General features: G+C 44.9%; 1 protein-coding gene across 4 annotated transcripts; it reads right to left on the bottom strand.

The window, feature by feature from the left end:
* Positions 1-5873: 5873 nt before the first annotated feature.
* Positions 5874-20365, bottom strand: LOC121533142 (ras GTPase-activating protein nGAP). 4 transcript variants are annotated; one of them, XM_041838944.2, is made up of 18 exons: positions 19049-20365; positions 17841-17980; positions 17514-17592; positions 15507-15574; positions 15220-15305; positions 15004-15136; positions 14755-14853; positions 13331-14008; positions 13070-13214; positions 12773-12917; positions 11341-11577; positions 10847-11048; positions 8003-8094; positions 7545-7857; positions 7250-7360; positions 6907-7097; positions 6710-6794; positions 5874-6576 (listed from the first exon to the last, which is right to left on the bottom strand). In XM_041838944.2, exons 1-18 carry the CDS (start codon positions 19677-19679, stop codon positions 6460-6462), a joined length of 3552 nt encoding a protein of 1183 aa, XP_041694878.1. In that variant the 5' UTR covers positions 19680-20365; the 3' UTR covers positions 5874-6459. The 4 variants fall into 4 exon arrangements, with proteins under 4 accessions (XP_041694878.1, XP_041694879.1, XP_041694881.1 ...); XM_041838945.2 differs by having other exon boundaries at positions 15004-15133; XM_041838947.2 differs by lacking the exons at positions 17514-17592; positions 17841-17980; positions 19049-20365 and adding an exon at positions 16841-17125.
* Between the last annotated feature and the right edge of the window lie 326 nt (positions 20366-20691).

Here is a 20691-nt window from a genome sequence, read left to right as displayed (position 1 = left end):
TGAAGTGCTTTGAAAGGCTGGTCATGGCTCACATCAACACCATTATCCCAGAAACCCTAGACCCACTCCAATTTGCATATCGCCCCAACAGATCCACAGATGATGTAATCTCTATTGCGCTCCACACTGCCCTTTCACACCTGGACAAAAGGAACACCTATGTGAGAATTCTGTTCATTGACTACAGCTTAGCGTTCAACACCATAGTGCCCTCAAAGCTCATCACTAAGCTATGGACCCTGGGACTAAACACCTCCCTCTGCAACTGGATGCTGGACCTGACGGCCCGCCCCCAAGTGGTAAGGGTAGGTAACAACACATCCGCCACGCTGATCCTCAACACGGGGCCCCTCAGGTGTGCGTGCTCAGTCCCCTCCTGTACTCCCTGTTCACTCATGACTGCATGGCCAGGCACGACTCCAACACCATCATTAAGTTTGCCGATGACACAACAGTGGTAGGCCTGATCACCGACAATGACGAGACAGCCTATAGGGAGGACGTCAGAGACCTGGCCGTGTGGTATCAGGACAACAACCTCTCCCTCAGCGTGATCAAGACAAAGGAGATGATTGTGGACTACAGGAAAAAGAAGAGGACCGAGCACGCCCCCATTCTCATCGACGGGGCTGTAGTGGAGCAGGTTGAGAGCTTCAAGTTCCTTGGTGTCCACATCACCAACAAACTAACATGGTCCAAGCACACCAAGACAGTTGTGAAGAGGGCACGACTAAACCTACTCCCCCTAAGGAGACTGAAAAGATTTGGCATGGGTCCTCAGATCCTCAAAAGGTTCTACAGCTGCACCATCGAGAGCACCCTGACTGGTTGCATCCCTGCCTGGTATGGCAACTGCTCGGCCTCCGACCGCAAGGCACTACAGATGGTAGTGCGTTACGGCCCAGTACATCACTGGGGCCAAGCTTCCTGCCATCCAGAACCTCTATACCAGGCGGTGTCAGAGGAAGGCCCTAAAAATAGTCAAAGACTCCAGCCACCCTAGTCAGAGACTGTTCTCTCTGCTACTACACGGCAAGCGGTACCGGAGCACCAAGTCTAGGTCCAAGAGGCTTCTAAACAGCTTCTACCCCCAAGCCATAAGACTCCTGAACATCTAATCAAATGGCTACCCAGACTATTTGCATTGCCCCCCACCCCTCTTTTACGCTGCTGCTACTCTCTGTTTATTAATAACTCTACCTACATGTACATATTACCCCAATTACCTCAACTAACCGGTGCCCCTCGCACATTGACTCGGTACCGGTACCCCCTGTATATAGCCTTGCTATTGTTATTTTTACTGCTGCTCTTTAATTATTTGTTACTTTTATTTCGTATTATTTTATATTGTATTTCTTGGTGTTTTTTTTATTTTTTTTTATTCTTAAAACTGCATTGTTGGTTAAGGGCTTGTAAGTAAGCATTTCACTGTAAGGTCTACACCTGTTCTGTTTGGCGCATGTGACAAAGACAATTTGATTTGATTTTGATTTGACCTTGCGGTTATGGAGCACAACAAGATTGTGGGACAGAAACCAGCAAGGGACACTGAAAGGTATTAAATCAAGAATACAACAGTAATGACACAACCACCTCATTATTCTCTCTACGGATTCTCAAAACACAAATACATGTCTACAAAGTTCCCCTGCAAAGGACTCCTATTGTCAAAGTCAATGGGCTGGGGGAGGTTTACAGACAGTGCTTTGAGATGAGGAAGGGGGTTTTGGTTGTGCTTAGACAGTAAATGTATTGTTGTGTATGAGAGCGATTGAGGTGCCATTTCTCCTCAATCTCCCATACACAACATTTCATACTGTGTAAGAACTGCCTTCCTAAGAGTTTTCACACCTTCTTTAGCCCTCCAGCCCATTCACTTTGTTGTCTGATCTTCCCTCTCTAAAGCAGTGCCCAATGTTCCGTCATTGTCCCTGAACAATACGCTATCCGGTCCCATTCGGTTGATACCTTTACCAATAAAGGTGTGTTGCCCTACGTCCCTTCCACAAAAAGTGCAGGAGACGTGCAGTACCAGCAAATCTTCTGCAAGAGGACCAAACAGTTAGTGTTTAAGAAGCCCTACACCAAAGGCCTCCCAAGTGGCGCAGCGGTCTAAGGCATTGCATCTCAGTGCTAGAGGCGTCACTACAGACCCGGGTTCGATCCAGACTGTATCACAACCGGCCGTGATCGAGAGTCCAATAGGGCAGCGCACAATATGGAGTTGGTTGAATTTGACGAACTGACTTGTTAGAAAGGTGGGATCCTATGACGGTGCCACGTTGAAAGTCAATGAGCTCTTCAGTATGGGCCATTCATTTGAAGGGGTGACAACATACTTTTGGCCATGTAGTGTATTTATATAAGCTGTACAGGACTCTGTTGTATCAAACAGATGCTAGATATTCAGATATCCAAAGAATGTTTGTTTATTTGTCTAAATCTAAAATACAGGAGTGTACACTATTTAATGCTAAATAGAGAGAACTGGGTATTCAACAATGTTATATTGTAAAAGTAACATACAAAATTTTTTGTATGAACAGTGTATGTGTAATGTGATTTACCCAAATACTTTTGCTGACATCTTGTCTATTTCAAGTCTTCTCTCACTGATCGAGATAAGTGGGTGTCCACCCCAAAGTGCTGCATGTCATGATGACTGAGACCTGTCTCGATCAATGAGTGAGAAAACTTGAAATAAACATGATGGCGGTGCACATATTGTTGGATTACTTTATGGCGCAAAAAAAGTATTTATTTTAATAACGGAGCAAATTCAAACTGACCCCCTGCAACTGGACACAGATATTTTGAGACTCCTGTTGCCACGAATCGAGGATGAAGACGATATCGCTAAGGTTGGTCGAAAATTCTCTGTGCTACACCAAACAGTACTTATCCTGTAACTCACAGTAATGGATACCAAAAATATTTGGTTAAATCACATTATCTGGTGCAACAATCTGTAGCTAAGAGAACTGGTGATCAGCAGATGATGGAGAGAAATTGCAATTTCAAAGAAACATACAGTGAGTTCGGGGAATGCTTGTAAAGCTTTGGAAGGAGTGTTGTCATGATCAAACTGCCATTCAGCTCTTCATGAGTCATTAGCTTGAAATCCAGCATAATATCCCTCGAGAGGGATACAGTTCACTGGATACAGTTCTGCTACAGTGACACACAGGCAAAGGAATTCTGGTTTTGTATCTAGAAATGTCTCTAGGAAGAAGCCCAGGCACCACACGGTAATGTCTGTAAGACTAAAACAAATACTCTATTGTACAGTTTGAACAACAGTTGAACTGTGCCAGCATAATGTCAACATTAGGGTAGACTAGTTGAACATGCATACATGTGCACAGGCACAGAATTTACATTTACAACAATATCTAGACTAATAGAATGAAATATGGCATAACCCTCAACCTTTGTACAGTGACCAGACCGTTCAAATGAGCCATGTCTATCAGGCATGCTTAGGAAAATATTTTTTATAGTAAAACCAGCTTCAGTTTTAGTAAATTGTTGTATTATTGTTTCTCCTCACTGTTTGCTAGTAAACTTAGGTAGTTTGCTGGATATGCAATACTTAGATTCCAAAGAGATGTAAATAACAAGTATTGCATCATGCCTATAATTTTGTGAGATTAAAATGCATCCACGGTCATAATCATAACCAATGTCAACCCTCGTCAATTATGTTACATAGCTAGCTAGTAAATGTATTTACAGTTGCTGAAGTTACACATTTGCTAACATGGTTACAAATGTGAGGTGTGGCGTATAACATGTTAGCAGGCATCAGGCTAACTAGCCAGCCAACTCCAGTCATGTTATAACGTTTGCTGGTAAACCTAGCTTTAGGTGGCTGGTTGTAATGTTGTAGCTTGCTGTTTAGTAGCTAGCCATATCTACGACTAAAAAGAGAGGTTTTACAATCGAGATACAAAAAAGCTCAGATTGTAACACTATTATATTTCTAGTCATAGATATGGCTACCGGTAGTTGTTTACCTACCTAGCTAGCTACATAGCTAGCTAAGTTAGCAAACAGAACAATTATTAGATTTCCCCCCCACTGTAACACAGTAGTAGCTATGTTAGCCAGCAATGCACAATATGGGTTTAAGTAAACTAAAGTTAGCTAGCAAGCCTTTCCATCTACCAGAAGACGGTTAGGCCTATCATTAGCATCGCTATATTTTTCCTGTTCCTTAATTGTTTGAAACCTGGACATTTTACTTCATATTATGAGGTATGTCTTAACTTGCTGCAAAGTAGCCTATAGCCAAAATCCCACCATAGAAACGTGGATGTAATTATTTTAAGACTTCCTCATATGCGCTCTCCTGTTCTATTGGATTTTCAAATAAACTTTATTTCATTGTCTAGCGGCCAAAGGCATTATTGTCACGACCGTCAAAAGGAGTAGACCAATGCGCAGCGTGGAATGCGAACATACTTTATTATATTCACCACACGAACAAAAACAACAAAACGATACGTGAAGTCCTTGGTAACAAACACAAACCAACACGGAACAAGATCCCACAATACACTGTGCCAAACAGGCTGCCTAAGTATGGTTCCCAATCAGAGACAACAAGCAACAGCTGATTCTCTTTGCCTCTGATTGAGAACCACCCCGGCCAACATAGATGCACATGAACTAGAAACTGAAACAAAGAACACAAAACATAGACTCTACCGGCTCAACATAAAAGAGTCCCTAGAGCCAGGGCGTGACAATTATCCTAGTCATATTAGCAACTGTCAAGTTGCGTCAATTCAAATCTGGTATTAGGAACAAAAGAGGTCAATACACGTCTTCTAAAATAGACTAGTATTTTAATTAATGCAAAACCTTCAATGGTAAATATGATGTTCGTATATACGGGCTCCCTGAAATACCACGCAGGGCAGACAGAGAACTAATCCATTGTTACAGGTTCTCCTTAAAATACTCTGACAGTTTTTAGTTCCCGCTCTCTGCTGGGCCTATCAGGGTAGAGACTGAGCATGGTTTAGACTTACTCAGCCAATCCGTTGGCTCTTGGCGCTCCACCGTTGCACACTGTTGCCAGGCATCAGTTCTTATCATAACAACCTGTTATGGTGAGAAGAGCCAGCTCCCCTAGACACCATTCCTACATCCAAGGACGGTTCACATATCACAAAGAAGCAGTATAGTCTAGTATTTGGAGACACAAATTATTATCTCATCTTACCCCCTAAAACAGCTCCTCACATTAATCACAGCTTGCCAGGTGAAACAACCCACATCAGCACAGTACAGACCCTCCATGCCTTAATCATTAATGCATTCCTTCCAAGCTAGTCATCCCATCCATCTATGAGAATAATAAATCCCCACACAACCCATGATAGTTGTTGCATCTTTAGAACCCTTTTCTTTCTAAATTTCGAACATATTTCCATCTCTGTCCATGAAACCACTTGCATGTGCGGTGCGATTTTAGAACGGTGTTTTCCCGCAAATTGCATTTTGGAACATTTGTGCGTAGGCCTACTGCCATGTGCACATTGCTATGCTTAAAATGTGAAGAAAGAATAGTTTATCAACATCTTAAGCTAAACATTCTGATCTGTTCCATCAGCCTTATTAGTTGATACCGCGTATACCTCCACTACAGTACTTTGCATCAGTTGGGATTAAGTGAGTATACGCAATGCCCCCCAAAAAGTGGGTATACAGCGTATACTCTCCAATAAACCAATTTAACTATTCTCTGACTCCTTGCATGGACATTCTCATCAGTTAATTTTGATTTATTTAGCAACAGTCATTCTTACCAAGTAGACCACATAGTCACACACAACACAAGTTCACACAAACACTTTGAAAGGTACATTGTTTGTTTGAGTTTTATTTATTTAATTAAGTTCACAGAAATTGTAAATCTGCATTCAAAATGGAGATGGAAAATGGACAACATTCTAAGAAGTGGTGTATCAAAAGAGGGCAAAGATGTATTGAATTACATATCAAGGTGTGGTCTCCTTACAATTCATTTTGTTAAACATGCAGCGAGCGAAATTGTTCTTGCCGTAGGCTTTTATTAATATTTAGGTTTCTACACTCAAATTAGATCAGTCTATTTCTGTCAAATCAACAAAATGCACTTCCACAAATATTTCATTTCAAGTACAGTGTACACAATAAGTGCAACCTTAGCGATAGTTTAGCATACCTGTGACTTTTTAGTTCATTTCTGTTTTTGCCATTGGACACCGAGGTTAAGATTCATGAATACATTTGCTCAGTTTTATCATGAGAAAAGCATTATACCTGTATTTCTGAAAGTGACCCACCCATCAGGCAAAACAACATTATTCTGGGTGGGGGGGGGGGTTGTATTTGGAAGAACATGAAAGCTATGGGGACTAAACTACGCATATGTCTACATTACAACTCTGTGCTGTCAGTCTGACTTCAGTTGCTGTTGACATGATTAGCCCCGATCCCAGGGTACTGTGTGTTGTTCTGGTCACCGGTGTAGTCTCCACTGAGCTGGTGCCTGTCCTTCATCAGGTCTGCAAACTGCTCCTCCTGAGAACACACAGCAACAAACGGCTCCATTTTGTTTCGTTTTTCAAGTCAAGGAAAATTCATATGTAACCTTAACGCTCGTCGTGACTTAATTACTTATCTTAATGATTGTGGTAGATATCTCCAGTCTTACCAGTACGTTCATTCGCTCAGCTGCTGCCACGGCAACGTTCAGCTTCCTCTCGTCCTCCTCCCTCTCCTCCTCGATAACCCCCAGCCTATGACACCGATTAACAATTACATTTCAGTTCATATTCAAACCAAATAAACTCTCATTCATCTGAAAGGTTGTGAATTTTATTTGATGTCCCTCTTACTCCACTGTCTCACCTGAAAGTGGCGCTGGCGAGCTGTTCCTCACGGACAGCCAGAAGATTCCGCAGTTCATTAACCTCAGCCAGCAGGACTGCATTCTGATCTTGGCTTTGGACAATGAAGTCCTCCAGCCGCTTGGCCATCTCCAACTCACGCTCTGTCACCTGCTCCACCCCCAGGCGGAGCTCCGACAGCTCCTGTGCATGCTGGGTAAATCAGAAATTAGAAATCACAAATCAACATCATGGGGATCAAGAAACTTCATCATTGCAGTATTTATTTGATGAGCTAAAGTAATCAATGTGAAAGAGGAAGGAGCAGCATTACTGGATGATAAATAATATGAAGATGAACCCACCCTGTCCAGTAGGTTGATCTCTTCATTCTCTATCTTCCTCTCGTACGGCTCCTTGCAGTGGGACACTTTGATCCAAGGCACTGGAGCAGGAGGAGACTTTACACCAACACTCTGACACAAGAAGAGGGGATGCTTTCATGAGATTCAATCACTCCTCCCACCCATCGACTCTCGACAGAACAACCACATGACAATGCTTGGTTATGACTATGAACCATATACTTCATAAGGATAATATCAACATAAAATAGAATGTTGACAATTGAAACCACATGACCAAGATTTCCAAACTCACGTTCTGTGGTGATGAAATATCAAGTGGAGGGTTGGCTTCCTGCTCTGCATCTTGGTCCTCCAGCGGCAGATTCTCAGTGCTACCCTGTCTCCTCAGTAGCTGTTTAGGGACCGCCGGCCGTCTGTGCGGTGCACTCTGGGTCCTGGATACTGGCTTCCTCGCTCTGGCACTCCTCCTGTCTCGATCAATCCCCTGAAAGCTTTCTTTCCGCTGGCCGCCCTTCACATCCATATGCAGCTGGGAGTTGTGCAGAGGGCTGTACTTGCCCAGGTCTTTAGGGGGCACGTAGGTCGGCTTGGATTGACCAATGTTGCTGTTGTGAGAAAAAAAAAATCAGGACAATAAAGCGAGATGTAAAGAAGATTGTGAAGCTGTGTATGCACACAAGTAGGTCTACAAAAATGTTTATGTGCAATACACATGGGATGCACATACAGAAGAGCACTCGCCAAGCTCACCTGCTAACAGTAATCCGTGGAGCATCTGGGCCCAGAGATTCAGTAATCTGGTTCAGGATTGAAGGCAGAGGGTGCAGTTTGTCTATGGTGTCCTGAGGAAGAGATATGAACAGCATGTTAGCTACCACATAACCTTACCGTGGGAGGTTTCAGTTTCGTTTAAAGTTTTATTTGTCACATGCACAAATACAGTGAAATGCTTAATTTGCAAGCCCTACCCAACAGCGCAGTATTCAATATCAAATCAAATCACATTTTATTTGTCACATGCGCCGAATACAACAGGTGTAGACTCTACCGTGAAAAGCTTACTTACAAGCCCTTAATCAACAATGCAGAGTTTTTTCAAAAGTAAGTAAGGAAATATTTGCTAAAAAAATAATTACAACTAAAGGTAACACAATAAAATAACACTAACGAGGCTATAGCCAGGAGGTACCGGTGTCGAGTCAATGTGCGGGGGTACAGGTTAATTGAGGTAATGTACATGTAGGTAGGGGTAAAGTGACTATGCATAGATGATAAACAGCGAGTAGCAGCAGCGTAAAAAAGGGGTTCAATGCAAATAGAGTAGCCATTTGATTAACTGTTTAGCAGTCTTATGGCTTGGGGGTAGAAGCTGTTAGGGAGCCTTTTGGACCTAGAGTTAGGGCTCCGGTACTGCTTGCCTTGCGGTAGCAGAGAGAACAGTCTATGACTTGGGTGGATGGAGTCTTTTACAATTTTTAGGGCCTTCCTCTGACACCACCTGGTATAGAGGTCCTGAATGGCAGGAACCTTGGCCCCAGTGATGCACTGGGCTGTACGCTCTACGCCGAGCAGTTGCCATACCAAGCGGTGATGCAACCAGTCAGGATGTTCTCGATGGTGAAGCTGTAGAACTTTTTGAGGATCTGAGGACCCATGCCAAATATTTTCAGTCTCCTGAGGAGGAATAGGCGTTGCCCTCTTCACGACTGTCTTAGTGTGTTTGGACCATGATAGATTGTTAGTGATGTAGACACCAAGGAACCACTCCACTACAGCCTTGTCGATGTGAATAGGGGCATTCTAGGCCCTCCTTTTCCAGTAGTCTACGATCAGCTACTTTCTCTTGATCACATTGAGGGAGAGGTTGCTGTCCTGGCACCACACTGCCAGGTCTCTAACATCCTCCCTATAGGCTGTCTCATCGTTTTCGGTGATCAGGCCTACCACCGTTGTGTCGTCTGCAAACTTAATGATGGTGTTGGAGTCATGTGTGCCATGCAGTTGTGGGTGAACAGGGAGTACAGGAGGGGACTAAGCACCCACTCCTGAGGGGCTCCCGTGTTGAGGATCAGTGTAGCAGATGTGTTGTTGCCTACCCTTACCACCTGGGGGCGGCCTGTCAGGAAGTCAAGGATACAGTTGCAGAGGGAGGTGTTTAGTCCCAGGGTCCTTAGCTTAATCATGAGCTTTGAGGGCACTATGATGTTGAACGCTGAGCTGTAGTCAACGAACACCATTCTTACGTAGATGTTCCTTTTGTCCAGGTGGGAAAGGGCAGTGTGCAGTACAATAGAGATTGCGTCATCTGTGGATCTGTTGGGGCGGTATTGCAAATTATAGTGGGTTTAGGTTTCTGGGATGATGGTGTTGATGTGAGCCATGACCAGCCTTTCAAAGCACTTCATGGATACAGACGTGAGTGCTACGGGGCGGTAGTCATTTAGGCAGGTTACCGTGCCGTTCTTGAGCACAGGGACTATGGTGGTCTGCTTGAAACATGTAGATATTACAGACTCCGTCAGGGAGAGGTTGAAAATGTCAGTGAAAACACTTGCCAGTTGGTCAGCGCATGCTCTGAAAACACATCCTGGTAATCCGTCTGGCCCTGCAGCCTTGTGAATGTTGATCTGTTTAAAGGTCTTATTGACATCGGCTACGGAGAGAGTGATCACACAGTCGTATGGAACATGGTCAGTGTTGCTAGCCTTGAAGCGAGCATAGAAGGAATTTAACGTCTGGTAGGCTTGCGTCACTCGGCAGCTCGTGGGGGTATTCCCTTTGTAATCCGTAATAGTTTGCAAGCCCTGCCACATCCGATAAGCGTCAGCCAGTGACTGATGTGGTATACTCCTCAATGCCATCGGATGAATCCCGGAACATGTTCCAGTCTGTGCTAGCAAAACTGTCCTGTAGCTTAGCATCCGCGTCATCTGACCACTTCTGTATTGAGCGAGTCACTGGTTCTTCCTGCTTGAGTTTTTGCTTGTAAGCAGGAATCAGGAGGATAGAATTATGGTCAGATTTGCCATATGGAGGGCGAGGGAGAGCTTTGTATGCGTCTCTGTGTGTGGAGTAAAGGTGGTCTAGAGTATTTTATTATTTTTTCTCTGGTGGCACATGTGACATGCTGGTAGAAATTATAGTATAACTAATACAAATAATAAAAACACGAGAAATTCGAAATAAGAGAGGAAGCTATAGAGAACAGTCTATGTCTCTGGATGCCAGTACCAAATTTACAATGTGCAGGGATACTGGAGTATTTGAGGTAGATATGTACATGAGGCAGGGATTGAGAAAGTGACTGTTGGCAGGATAAATAATAATAGTAAACAGTATGGCAGCAGCATAAGTGGTGTGTGTGTGTGTGTGTGTGTGGTGGTGGTGTGCGTGTGTGTGTGTGTGTGTGTATGTGTGCGTGGTGGTGTGTGTGTGTGTGTGTGTGCAAGAGTATCAGTGTAGGCGTGCTAGATATAGATATACATGTAAACAGGGCTGAAAAGTGACTGGTAGCAGGAATATAGGAATACAGGAATGTCATAGCATAATCCTTACCGCACTACACTGCCTTTGATGCAGTTGACTTATGCCTACCTGCTTCATTGGGGAAATTATGTCGACCAGCAGGCTGTGTAGGACAGCCAGACGCAGAGGCAAGTCCACATAGCCATCGAAGGATGTCATTGGGATCTCTATGTCTGGGCTGGACACTGTCTGAAGGAAGCCCCTCATCCTCTCCCAGTGCTGCTGCAGGAAGTCATTCATGAACAGCATGTACTCCTCCTTCTCCCCAAACCTGTTAGTGGAAGAGAATGGGGTATGGATTAGTGTTGGAGGAGGGAACGTCTGGTTTGGGAATATTGGAGAGAAGATGTTTATTCTTGACTTGGACCATATAGTTTGAAAAATTGAATGAGTGTCAAGTCTATCATTTCCATCATTCTGTCAGATGTTTTGGAGGTATATTACATCATGCATGATGCTGCTGCATCATATTGTATCTAGTAGCTCATCTCTAAGGTTGGTATCCATGGATACATGGATGAAGTATGATGGGGTGCAGACAGAGGTGAAGCCAACACACTCACAGGGTGAAGTTGGCCAGGTTCTGGATGACCTTGGCGGTGAAAGTGAGGGTGCGCAGGATGGCCGGCTCTGGATAGGGCTGTGTCAGACCAAACAGGGAGGGGCTGAGGATGGCGGGACACAGAAAACGGAGGAATAGCGAGGCAGAGATGAGGCGCTGGCCGATTTCAGGTCGTCCCTGCTCCTTGCACAGCGTCACCCAGCTGGAGAAGATCCTGTTCAGCTCTTCAGGGAAAGATCTGTGAGGTAAATGGTGGAGAGAGCAGTCAATTACAGCCTTGGATTTCCTGTGAGTGAATATGAATCAGCGTTCATTTGATAGCATTCTTCTGGCTAAGACTGCTCTCCCCATTTTCTATTTAAGTGATAATGCCCGAGAGGCTGGTGTTTGGAGGATATATTGGCAGTGTGTTGTTAGACCCGAGACGAAGTCGAGGTCCAGGAAACCGTGCCAATATATCCTCCAAACACCGGCTTGGAGGGCATTATCACTTTTATACAACGGGTTACCAACATATTTAAATAATGATTTACATATTTTCATTAAAAACGTTATTTTTATTAATTTATTCATACTATTTCATCCTTCCACAAGATATAGTCCCGACACAAATCTAGTGTTGCTACCCAAGCCGGCTGGTCCTTCGTTCTATTGGTTCGCGACCCAGTCAACCAGTCTTTTTGTTCTGTATCTATGGACGCGACCCAGTCGTTCAGTCTTTTTGTTCTGTATCTATAGACGCGACCCAGTCGTTCATTCTAAATTTTCCATTGCCATACTGGCTGGCAACGTTCTTATCCCTTGCTTGCTAGCTAGCCAACTACGGCTAATTTACAGTCACGTCAAAAAGTGCAGCCAGAATAACAGCAAAGTAGCTTCATTTGCGTTTGTTTAAGCTGTTTTCTAGTGACATTTATTTCTAGACATCCATAACAATGAGCTAATGAGGCGCGATTTCGCCTGGCATAGAAAATGTGCTCACTCGTCAGGACACTTGTTCAGAGGAGCTAGCCAACACCATAGCTAACACAATCACTTCAAATTGAAGCTGGAAAGACTGCAAACTACAGTAGCTGCACTTTCTTTCGTTTGACCTTTTTTCAATTTACATGTCTTTGTATATATCCATACAAATTATGCCAGCTGATTCATGATTTCGACTGGCTGAGAAACGCTGCCTGTCTGTCTCGTCCCGACTCGTTCATTACTATGGGACAGCTGGAGATCGAATTTGAATAATATTAGGGTTAGGGTTAGGGTTAGGGTTAGGGTGGTAACTTGTGGGTTAGGGTTAGGGTTAGGGTTAGGGTTAGGGTGGTAACTTGTGGAATAGACACCGGCTGGAATGCGGTTTGAACCAATCAGCATTCAGGATTAGACCCACCCGTTGTATAACTTTGCATATTGTTTCCCATCAGGTCTCTGTCACTCACCCGTGCATCTCAGTGATTTTCTGCACTGCCTCCTCACAGCTCTCCCTCAGGTGCCGCTGGTTGTTTGACAGCTCAGAGGCGGGGCATTTGCGAGGGTCCACTTCACAGCTCTCTACTGAGGCATACAGTCGAGTGATGAAGTCCCCTGCAAGAAGAGAGATGGCACAGTTTTCCATGACAACAGTTTCTAAGAGGAAGGTCTAAGAAAGAGTTAAAACAGATCCACTGTTACCCAGGGTGGGAAAAATTGTATTTCCAAAAGCCTAAAAGCTGATCTCATCCACAGATATTCCTTACCCAGGGTGTCGATGAGGTACTTCTGCCCCACCAGCTTCATGTACTCATCAATGGCCTTGGTGGCCAGAGTGTTCTCCCTGAAGATCAGTGCCTCTTTCTCCCCAAGGCGCTCCACCTCTGCATTACCCAACTCGATAAGGAACTCCTGGAACATAAACACACAGAATAAGCGCTTCTAGCAAGTTATGACTAGCTGACTATTGTAAAGGTCTACTTTAAATGCTTATCATGAAGCAGCGGTCACCCCTTTGTTTTGCTTACCTTGGCCTTGCCAATGCTTTGCAAGACGTGGACCAGTGCCCCGGCTAGTTCCTCCTTCTCCCTGACAGACAGCAGTGGCTGCAGGTTCCTGCACATAGCCACATAGTCCACTGTCACAAACTCTGCAAACTCCTTATACCTCTCGATGGGCAGCACCTGCAGGTTCTGAAAGCGGGCCTTGACACGGAGCGACGCTTGGGGCCCCAGTTGCTCCTTCGTCCCACCGGCACTAGACGCCTTGTAGGGAATGATCGGGTGCCACTTCTCCTGGAAGGCCCTTCCCCGGATGTCGGCCAGGGATATGGCCACACTGCCAAGGGGATGCAGGGTGGACTCATCCCGGGAGTGACGCTTCTTCTTGGGCTCCTCATCGCGGAAGAGGTGCAGGGTGATCTGGGAGACCGACGGCAAGTTGTCCAGCTCAAAAAACTCTCCCCAGAACAGCTGGCAGCCTCCGACCACCCCGCCGCTGCCCCCGAGCATCCCACCCGAGGCACCAGAGGACCCATCACCAGCCAAGCTGGAGTGATGGGAAGACTTGCCCACGGCTCGGCTGGTGGTGCGGGCGAACAAGGTGCCGTCCAGGTGCAGCTCGCAGTAGTATCGCCTCTTGGGGAGCAGGTCCTTGGCCTCGTTCACCCACAGACTGAGGGAGTTCTCTGTCCGCTCACAGTTGTCCTAACGGAGACAGAACATGTTAGAACATCAATCAGTGAGTATACAATATGGAGTCCTAGAACATCATGGCAATGTGGCATACATTAAAGGAGACGTTTTCTTTTGTACCAAAAAAATATATTTTTGATGTAATATTCCATTTTGTTGCAACTCCAGTGGTACCTCTCCATTCTATAAGTAACTGCCAAAATAAAGGAAACACTTATGAGGGATAGATAGTACTGTATATTGAAAGCATGGGGTGCTTCCACTCAGGAAGTTCCAGACACTTGTAGAATCTATGCCAAGGCGCACTGAAGCTGTTCTGGCGGCTCCTGGTGGCCTAACGCCTTATTAAGACACTTTATGTTGGCAGTTACCTATAGCAGCAGACTACATGAAGAATGGAACAGCTGGATAGGGGAAACCGCTTGAATCGCACAAAAGGGAATATAATGTTGCGGATAAAGTGTGGAGTGACACAATTTCATGCGTACAACATCTAAAGACCTGCATCACTATATTGAGAGCTTTACTGTTTCTAAAAGGACTTATTTGGGTGTTTTTGGAGCCTTTGTTCAGGTTTTTTCGGGGGCTCAATACTATACAACAAGGATGAGGAAGTGATTCGCTGTTTGGGATAAGTTTCTCAAAAACAAGTGAAATAACAAAGGTGTCTGGACCCTACTATAACATTCCATTTACATAAAAAACTACTTCTCCTTTAACTGGTATGGAAGATTAATGTTTTTAAATAGTTTCTTTACCTTATTGGGCTGAGCAGCCCGTCTCAGGTCCTCTATCCAGCGGTCTCGCTCAGCAGCTGAGGTGCACCCAAAACAGTGGTTGTTCTCTGAGTTTATCACCTAGGACGTCAACAGTCAATACCAACAGTCAATACATGACAGGACAGAGTGAGGCAGAGATGCTATTGGGCAGTATTTAACATGAACTTAGTCAAATCACTTTAAGACATGGGATGAGTGTAGAAGTTACAGGTCAAAGGTCAGGTCTACCTCAAAGCAGTACTTCTCCCCCAGGATGGAGCTGTGTACGGGCCTGATAACCGTACTGGTGTCTGCGCTCAGATCCAGGTTTCCTGCAGCGCTGACTGGGATGGACACGGACTCCCGTGATCCATGGAGCCTGCTGGACAGACAGGAAGGAGGAGAGGAGTCAATGACGAACAGCCTGCCTTACACACCAAGAGCACTATGAGACTGACCGCATACCTGCTCCCTTTGTTCAACCCAATGGTGTTTAACTGGGTATTGCTCTTTCGCATGGCTCCACCATAGAAACGCCGCTTGATCAGCCCCTAGAGACAGAGGCCGGGAAGAAGACCATTAAAGAGGGGGGAGGGAGAGAGAAGAGTAAGAAGATGGGTAGATGAAGTTCAATTCATCCCCAGAGGAATACTGATTAGCAGGCCCTGAATCATACAGAATCCTCAGGAAATCCACAGCTGTTATGAATCATGTAATAACAGTGTCTTATCTGTGGAGTAAGCAGTACTCACCCTCACTCCTCCATCTTGGCCCTTCAGTCTGGGGCCTCCAGTAGGGGCCATGTGGTCGGGGCTGCATTCTGCAGGTCCAGGAGATACACACAGTTAGCATGTAAACACACTTTTGACATGATCCCTCCCCTCCCTCGAAAAAATGGCAACCTTTATCAGAGCGCTTCGGGCGTAAAGTGGGCATTGTGGGTTGTCTCTGTTATTGTTGCTCCATATGGAGATATACTGTATATCTTGTTACATATCACTCACATCTTACATATGTACGTCTGTACATTTTCCTGTTTATTTGGAAACCATTGGGGAGGGACAACCTGTGGTTGATCTAATCTCCCCAAGCTAAATTGCACAGTCCTCTGAAACCACCAGGGGAAGTGTAGTCATTTCCTCCTTTCTGCATTTCCTCTGAAGATCGAACAAATAACTGCTCAAATAGATGAGGCTGCAAGGCTGAAGATTATTCAGACTGGGTTTGACTAACTAATCTAGAACAGTGCATGTACTGTATAACTGAACATTAGTACACCGGCTTTGAAATGTTATTGATAACCACTTTAGCTGAAGTCTCTCCATCCCCGAGTGGCGCAGTGGTCTAAGGCACTGCATTGCAGTGCTAGCTGTGCCACTAGAGATCCTGGTTCGAATCCAGGCTCTGTCGTAGCCGGCCGTGACCAGGAAACCCATGGGGCGGCGCACAATTGGCCCAGCGTCATCCAGGGTAGGGGAGGGAATGGCCGGCAGGGATGTAGAGCATGGTGTTTGCAACGCCAGGGTTGTGGGTTTGATTCCCACGGGGGGCCAGTATGAAAAAATGTAATAATGTATGCACTCACTAACTGTAAGTCGCTCTGGATAAGAGCATCTGCTAAAATGTAAATCAGTAAGAAGGTTGAGGGATGAATAGGCTCAGTGTCAAAATGAGTCAGCCATTGAAAAGTATTCTGACAGTCACACCGGATATTGCTTTTATCTAGTGGCCGAGACAGGGCAGGAACCTTCCAAGTGCAGCCTTAATTTTAGACATTGAATAACTTGGTTTAGAGATTACAAAGATCCTTAGTACCACAGCAGAGCAGAAAATCAGCCGTGGTGTCACTCCATGTGAATAAAACAACAATTGAGACACTTCTTTGGCTAAAAGAATACATTTGCCTATGGCAGTAACTAAAGCGATCATACAGTACATCACTTTTCTTTAGAGCATTCGTTAAAAATTCACCTTTTGATATTCTCCTTTCATAGACATAATCAAGTAAAAGATTTGTCTGAATCAATAGCAATTGTGACTGTACAAATAAACGTACACAATTCTTAGAATCTAATCCTTTGCTTACCCAAAGCGCCTCCACATGCAATCCAGCGTCTAAATCCCATCATTGAGAGAGAGATCTGTCGAACCCGCTTCTCCTAATCACACGTAAGAGTGAACACTGTTTCACCTCTCATGGTTCTCCTCTCTTCACCAAATAGGCCTTGCCAGTGTAGCCATCACACAGAACTAATCAATATCCAAAATTCTATATCCGGACTAAACCCACAAGCTAATACTAATAAAATGAACATGAATGAGAGCAGCTACAGACACTGCTTCTTCTCAACCAGCCCTGACTGGTCTTCTGGAACACCCAGATGTGATGCTATCTACCCCCCAAATTTTGAGGAAACAATTTGAAAGTCACTCGCATGCATAATCACGTCAGCTATTTCCTCTGTGTCTGCCCTACCGTTACTCTGATAGACTCTCTAGTGGTTGTGATGCTGCCGAATGGATGTTCTCCTTGCAAAGACATCCCTGACTCACTCTTGCACAGTATTTCTGAGGATCAACCATTTTGATGAGAAAGTGGACTTCACTGTTGATTCACTGTTTTATCTTCTTTGTGTCTCTGATGATGACGTTAGGAAAGCTATTAGAGTAAGCAAGGTATTGGATCATAGTTCCAGGAACCCCATTCATATGAAACACTGCTCTAGTCTAAAGCCATGTGGCGGTATTGGAGGACTGACCCATGTTGACATCTGCCAGGTTCTGGATGCTGAGGTTTGACAGGCAGCTGCTGACTCGGTTCCTGGTCCACATCACTGGCTGAGTTAGGGAGTAGAAGAGATACACGCTAACTTAATAACCTAGAGAGAAACCATAACTATCAACCTCATACAGTCAAGTGTGAGTTTCCATTGAGAGTGCAGTGCTCCCAGTAATAGTACTAACTGTTAAACACAATGCTTCAAGGTTGTGTTGACTCCATGTTGTTTAATGGAAGTGCAATGCTAAGTGTTGTTGTGTAATTTTCAGTGTAGGTGATGTGAATGGTCTGTGTCTGTGTCGTGTACCTCTTCCTCCTGGGTGATGAGGATCTGTCCATCCTCCAGGACACAGTTGTTGATGTCCCAAATGGGGACGTCCTGGGGAGGGGCCCATGACAGCCTGGTTAGCTCTAGGGACGCAGCTGCAGGCCCGCTCCCACCCGCATCTACACACACACACACACACACACACACACACACACACACACACACACACACACACACACACACACACACACACACCATGACAACAGCACAGTAGATCAGTACACATTGGGATGGACCAAATCACTGCAATAGTCACTTGAAATCCTGGCCTTTTTATTTGAACTATCTGTGTGACACAACTAACTAGAGTTGCGTGACATAGTCTACAATAGATGCCACTAATTTTGACTAATTTTGATGACCCTAGTCGTGCCTCTGTGATTGGACACAGTTATTTTAACAATACTCTATATCTGTGTCTGACATTGGCACAAACGGAGCTCTCTGAGTTTTTTTATAGTCTAAGGAAACCAGCAATGGTTGTTCTGGGGGATAATTGAGCGCACACGCTGGCCCTTGGATGTTTTTCATTCGGAGTAATTATGGCATTATGTCGTTATCTGACACAGCGCACATGGCCACTCCCATTTCTAGTTTGTAGTTGTTGTTTTGAAGCTATCTTCCACTGCCCCCGCCCTCCCCCCTCCCCATCTATGATGAACCATAGCTCTCACACATCCTGTGTCAGTTTGTTTTCTAGTCTAAGTATGGCTGTATTACCGTCAACTTCTCCTAAATCATATCACATACTGTACATTTTTTCATCCATATCTGTATCTTCAGGTGTATTCTAGTCAAATAGACCCACTGAAAAGTCCACTCAAAATGGTCTCTGACGTGCATGGGTGATAATAATGCTTTTGGTTTTATGCCAACTTGCTTCTTTAAAGGGTAGAATGCTTACCAACCATGTCAAACGCCATCGTGGGTTCTTAGACACACTAAATGCCATGTATACAACACCAGATGTTAGCATTTCACTGAAGGAAAATGACTGAAAATCAAAACTAGACTGAAATCTAGAGACTAACTAAACTTTACCAATTAAAACCTAGAATTTAAAACTGTACTCAAAATGGTTGACATACAGTGATGTAGGAAGAGCATGACACTGTCATATGTGTGGTGCTAGGTGTGCATTCCGATGCCAAGGCAATCTGCTTATAGTGTGCATTCTGTGCCCTCACCTTGTAGGAGGGTCGGGGTGCTGTTTCTGCTCAGCAGCCGGGGCTTCTTGAGCTTCTGCGAGACAGTGCGAATGTACTTCCTGAACAGGGCCCCTCCGCCCCCTTTCTGTGGCGTGTCCGTGGGGGACGGCTCCGATGCCTCTGCGGTGGCCGCCGGTCCCGATGTTGCCTGGGCTGAAGAGGAGGAGGAGGGGGACAGTGTAGTGAACAGCGACCCTGGAGGCTCAGACTGGGCCCTTCTGAAGGGGTTCTTCCTGGAGGCAGGGTTCTTCTCCAGCCTGGGGGCCTCCCCTCCTCGTCCAGCGGTTGAGGCCCTGTCCCCGGGATCCTCGCTCATGGCTTTCCGCCAGCTCTGCATCTTATTACTCCATTTGGTGGTGGTGGTGGTCTTCTCCATCTTCTCTGTTGTTGATGCTGTGACTCCACCCTCTCCTCTCGTCCCATCGAGGGTTGCTGCCTTGGCCCCAGTGTGCCACTTGTAGGTGTTGAGAGGGTCGACGTCCTCAGGAGGAGGGGCGTCTTGAGGCTGCTCAGCAGGGATCTCCTTGTTCTCCTCTGTGGGGCCCGTCTCCTCTGGAATCTGTTGAGCTTCTGGCTCAGATTCATCCTCCTGGTTTGTGCCCATTTTCATCTTGGTATCTGTGACTTTATCTTTTTTTTAGCTTGCTCCTCTCACTGTTTTCAAGAATGGATTGGAATAAATCGTCCTTACCTCCCTACTTGAAGTCCCTTCAAAATGTAATCGCTTAGGATGACTAATAATCTGGACATTACTTGTTTTTCTTTCTTGATTCTTTTTTTATTTCTGTGTTCCAAAATGTAATCCGACAACATCAGTCTGACTGCTTCGTATGTAGTTCCTTTGCTGTGACTCTTCACGCCCTCAACCTCTCACACTCAACGGTTGCTTCCTTTCACTGTGTCACTAACACGTTATTGTTTTTCATGTATTTTAGTATTCTCTCTGCTCTCTCACCTCTCCCCTTCTTCATCTTGCCATCCTATCCAAGAGTTCTCTTTTTACTTTACCTCAAATCCTCCCACCCCTTCTGTAATGTTCTTAATGCCTTACTGGCCCTTGCCTTGAACAGAGTAGTGTTCAATTCCTCCGCTGCTTGGAAGAAATCTCCTCATAAAATCCTCAGGACGTCTTCACGTGTATGGTTTAGGTAACTGAAACTGTTGTTTAGTTTGTGAAGTTGTCCTCCACCTCACAGGAAGTGTGTCAGTTCACCCAATCATTTTGAAAGCGCCAGAGAGGAACAGAGGTCGTTTTCAAATGTTCTTCCCACTTGCCTACCCTTTCTTTGTATATGAAATGTAAATACAGGCTTGGTTTTGATTTGTTAATTTAGACTAGATATCATTTTTTTTGCATCTGTGCCTTCCTTTACTCAGATGGCTCTTATTTCTTCACACCTTCCTCTTTTTAAAATTTATAACATTGATTGAGACATATGCTCTGATGCTATCATAATTTCACAACTCTGTCCTATTCACCAGTTCTCTCAACTATTCGGATCAAACCTGAAGTTCATACATTAACGACAACTAGATGTAGAATATTTATTGAATGATAATTAATAGAACATCATCACCATCTGTGGGTCGTCTGACACAGATACATGTGGTTGTTTGTGTTT

The sequence above is a fragment of the Coregonus clupeaformis genome, unplaced genomic scaffold (assembly GCF_020615455.1).
Source record: "Coregonus clupeaformis isolate EN_2021a unplaced genomic scaffold, ASM2061545v1 scaf1752, whole genome shotgun sequence".
NCBI classification, from domain to species: Eukaryota; Metazoa; Chordata; class Actinopteri; order Salmoniformes; family Salmonidae; genus Coregonus; species Coregonus clupeaformis.
Note: the sequence above shows the minus strand (reverse complement) of the source record. Positions and strands in the feature narration are given on the sequence as shown.

Bases quoted from the DNA above. Each gene is read 5' to 3' on its own strand.
- LOC121533142 (XM_041838944.2), bottom strand. From the start codon at position 19,679: ATGAAAATGGGCACAAACCAGGAGGATGAATCTGAGCCAGAAGCTCAA. The intron at 12,918-13,069 runs GTAAGGAATATC...CTCTTCTTGCAG, and splicing joins GTACCTCATCGACACCCTGG to GGGACTTCATCACTCGACTG. The intron at 7,361-7,544 runs GTGAGTTTGGAA...TTCTTGTGTCAG, and splicing joins ATATTTCATCACCACAGAAC to AGTGTTGGTGTAAAGTCTCC.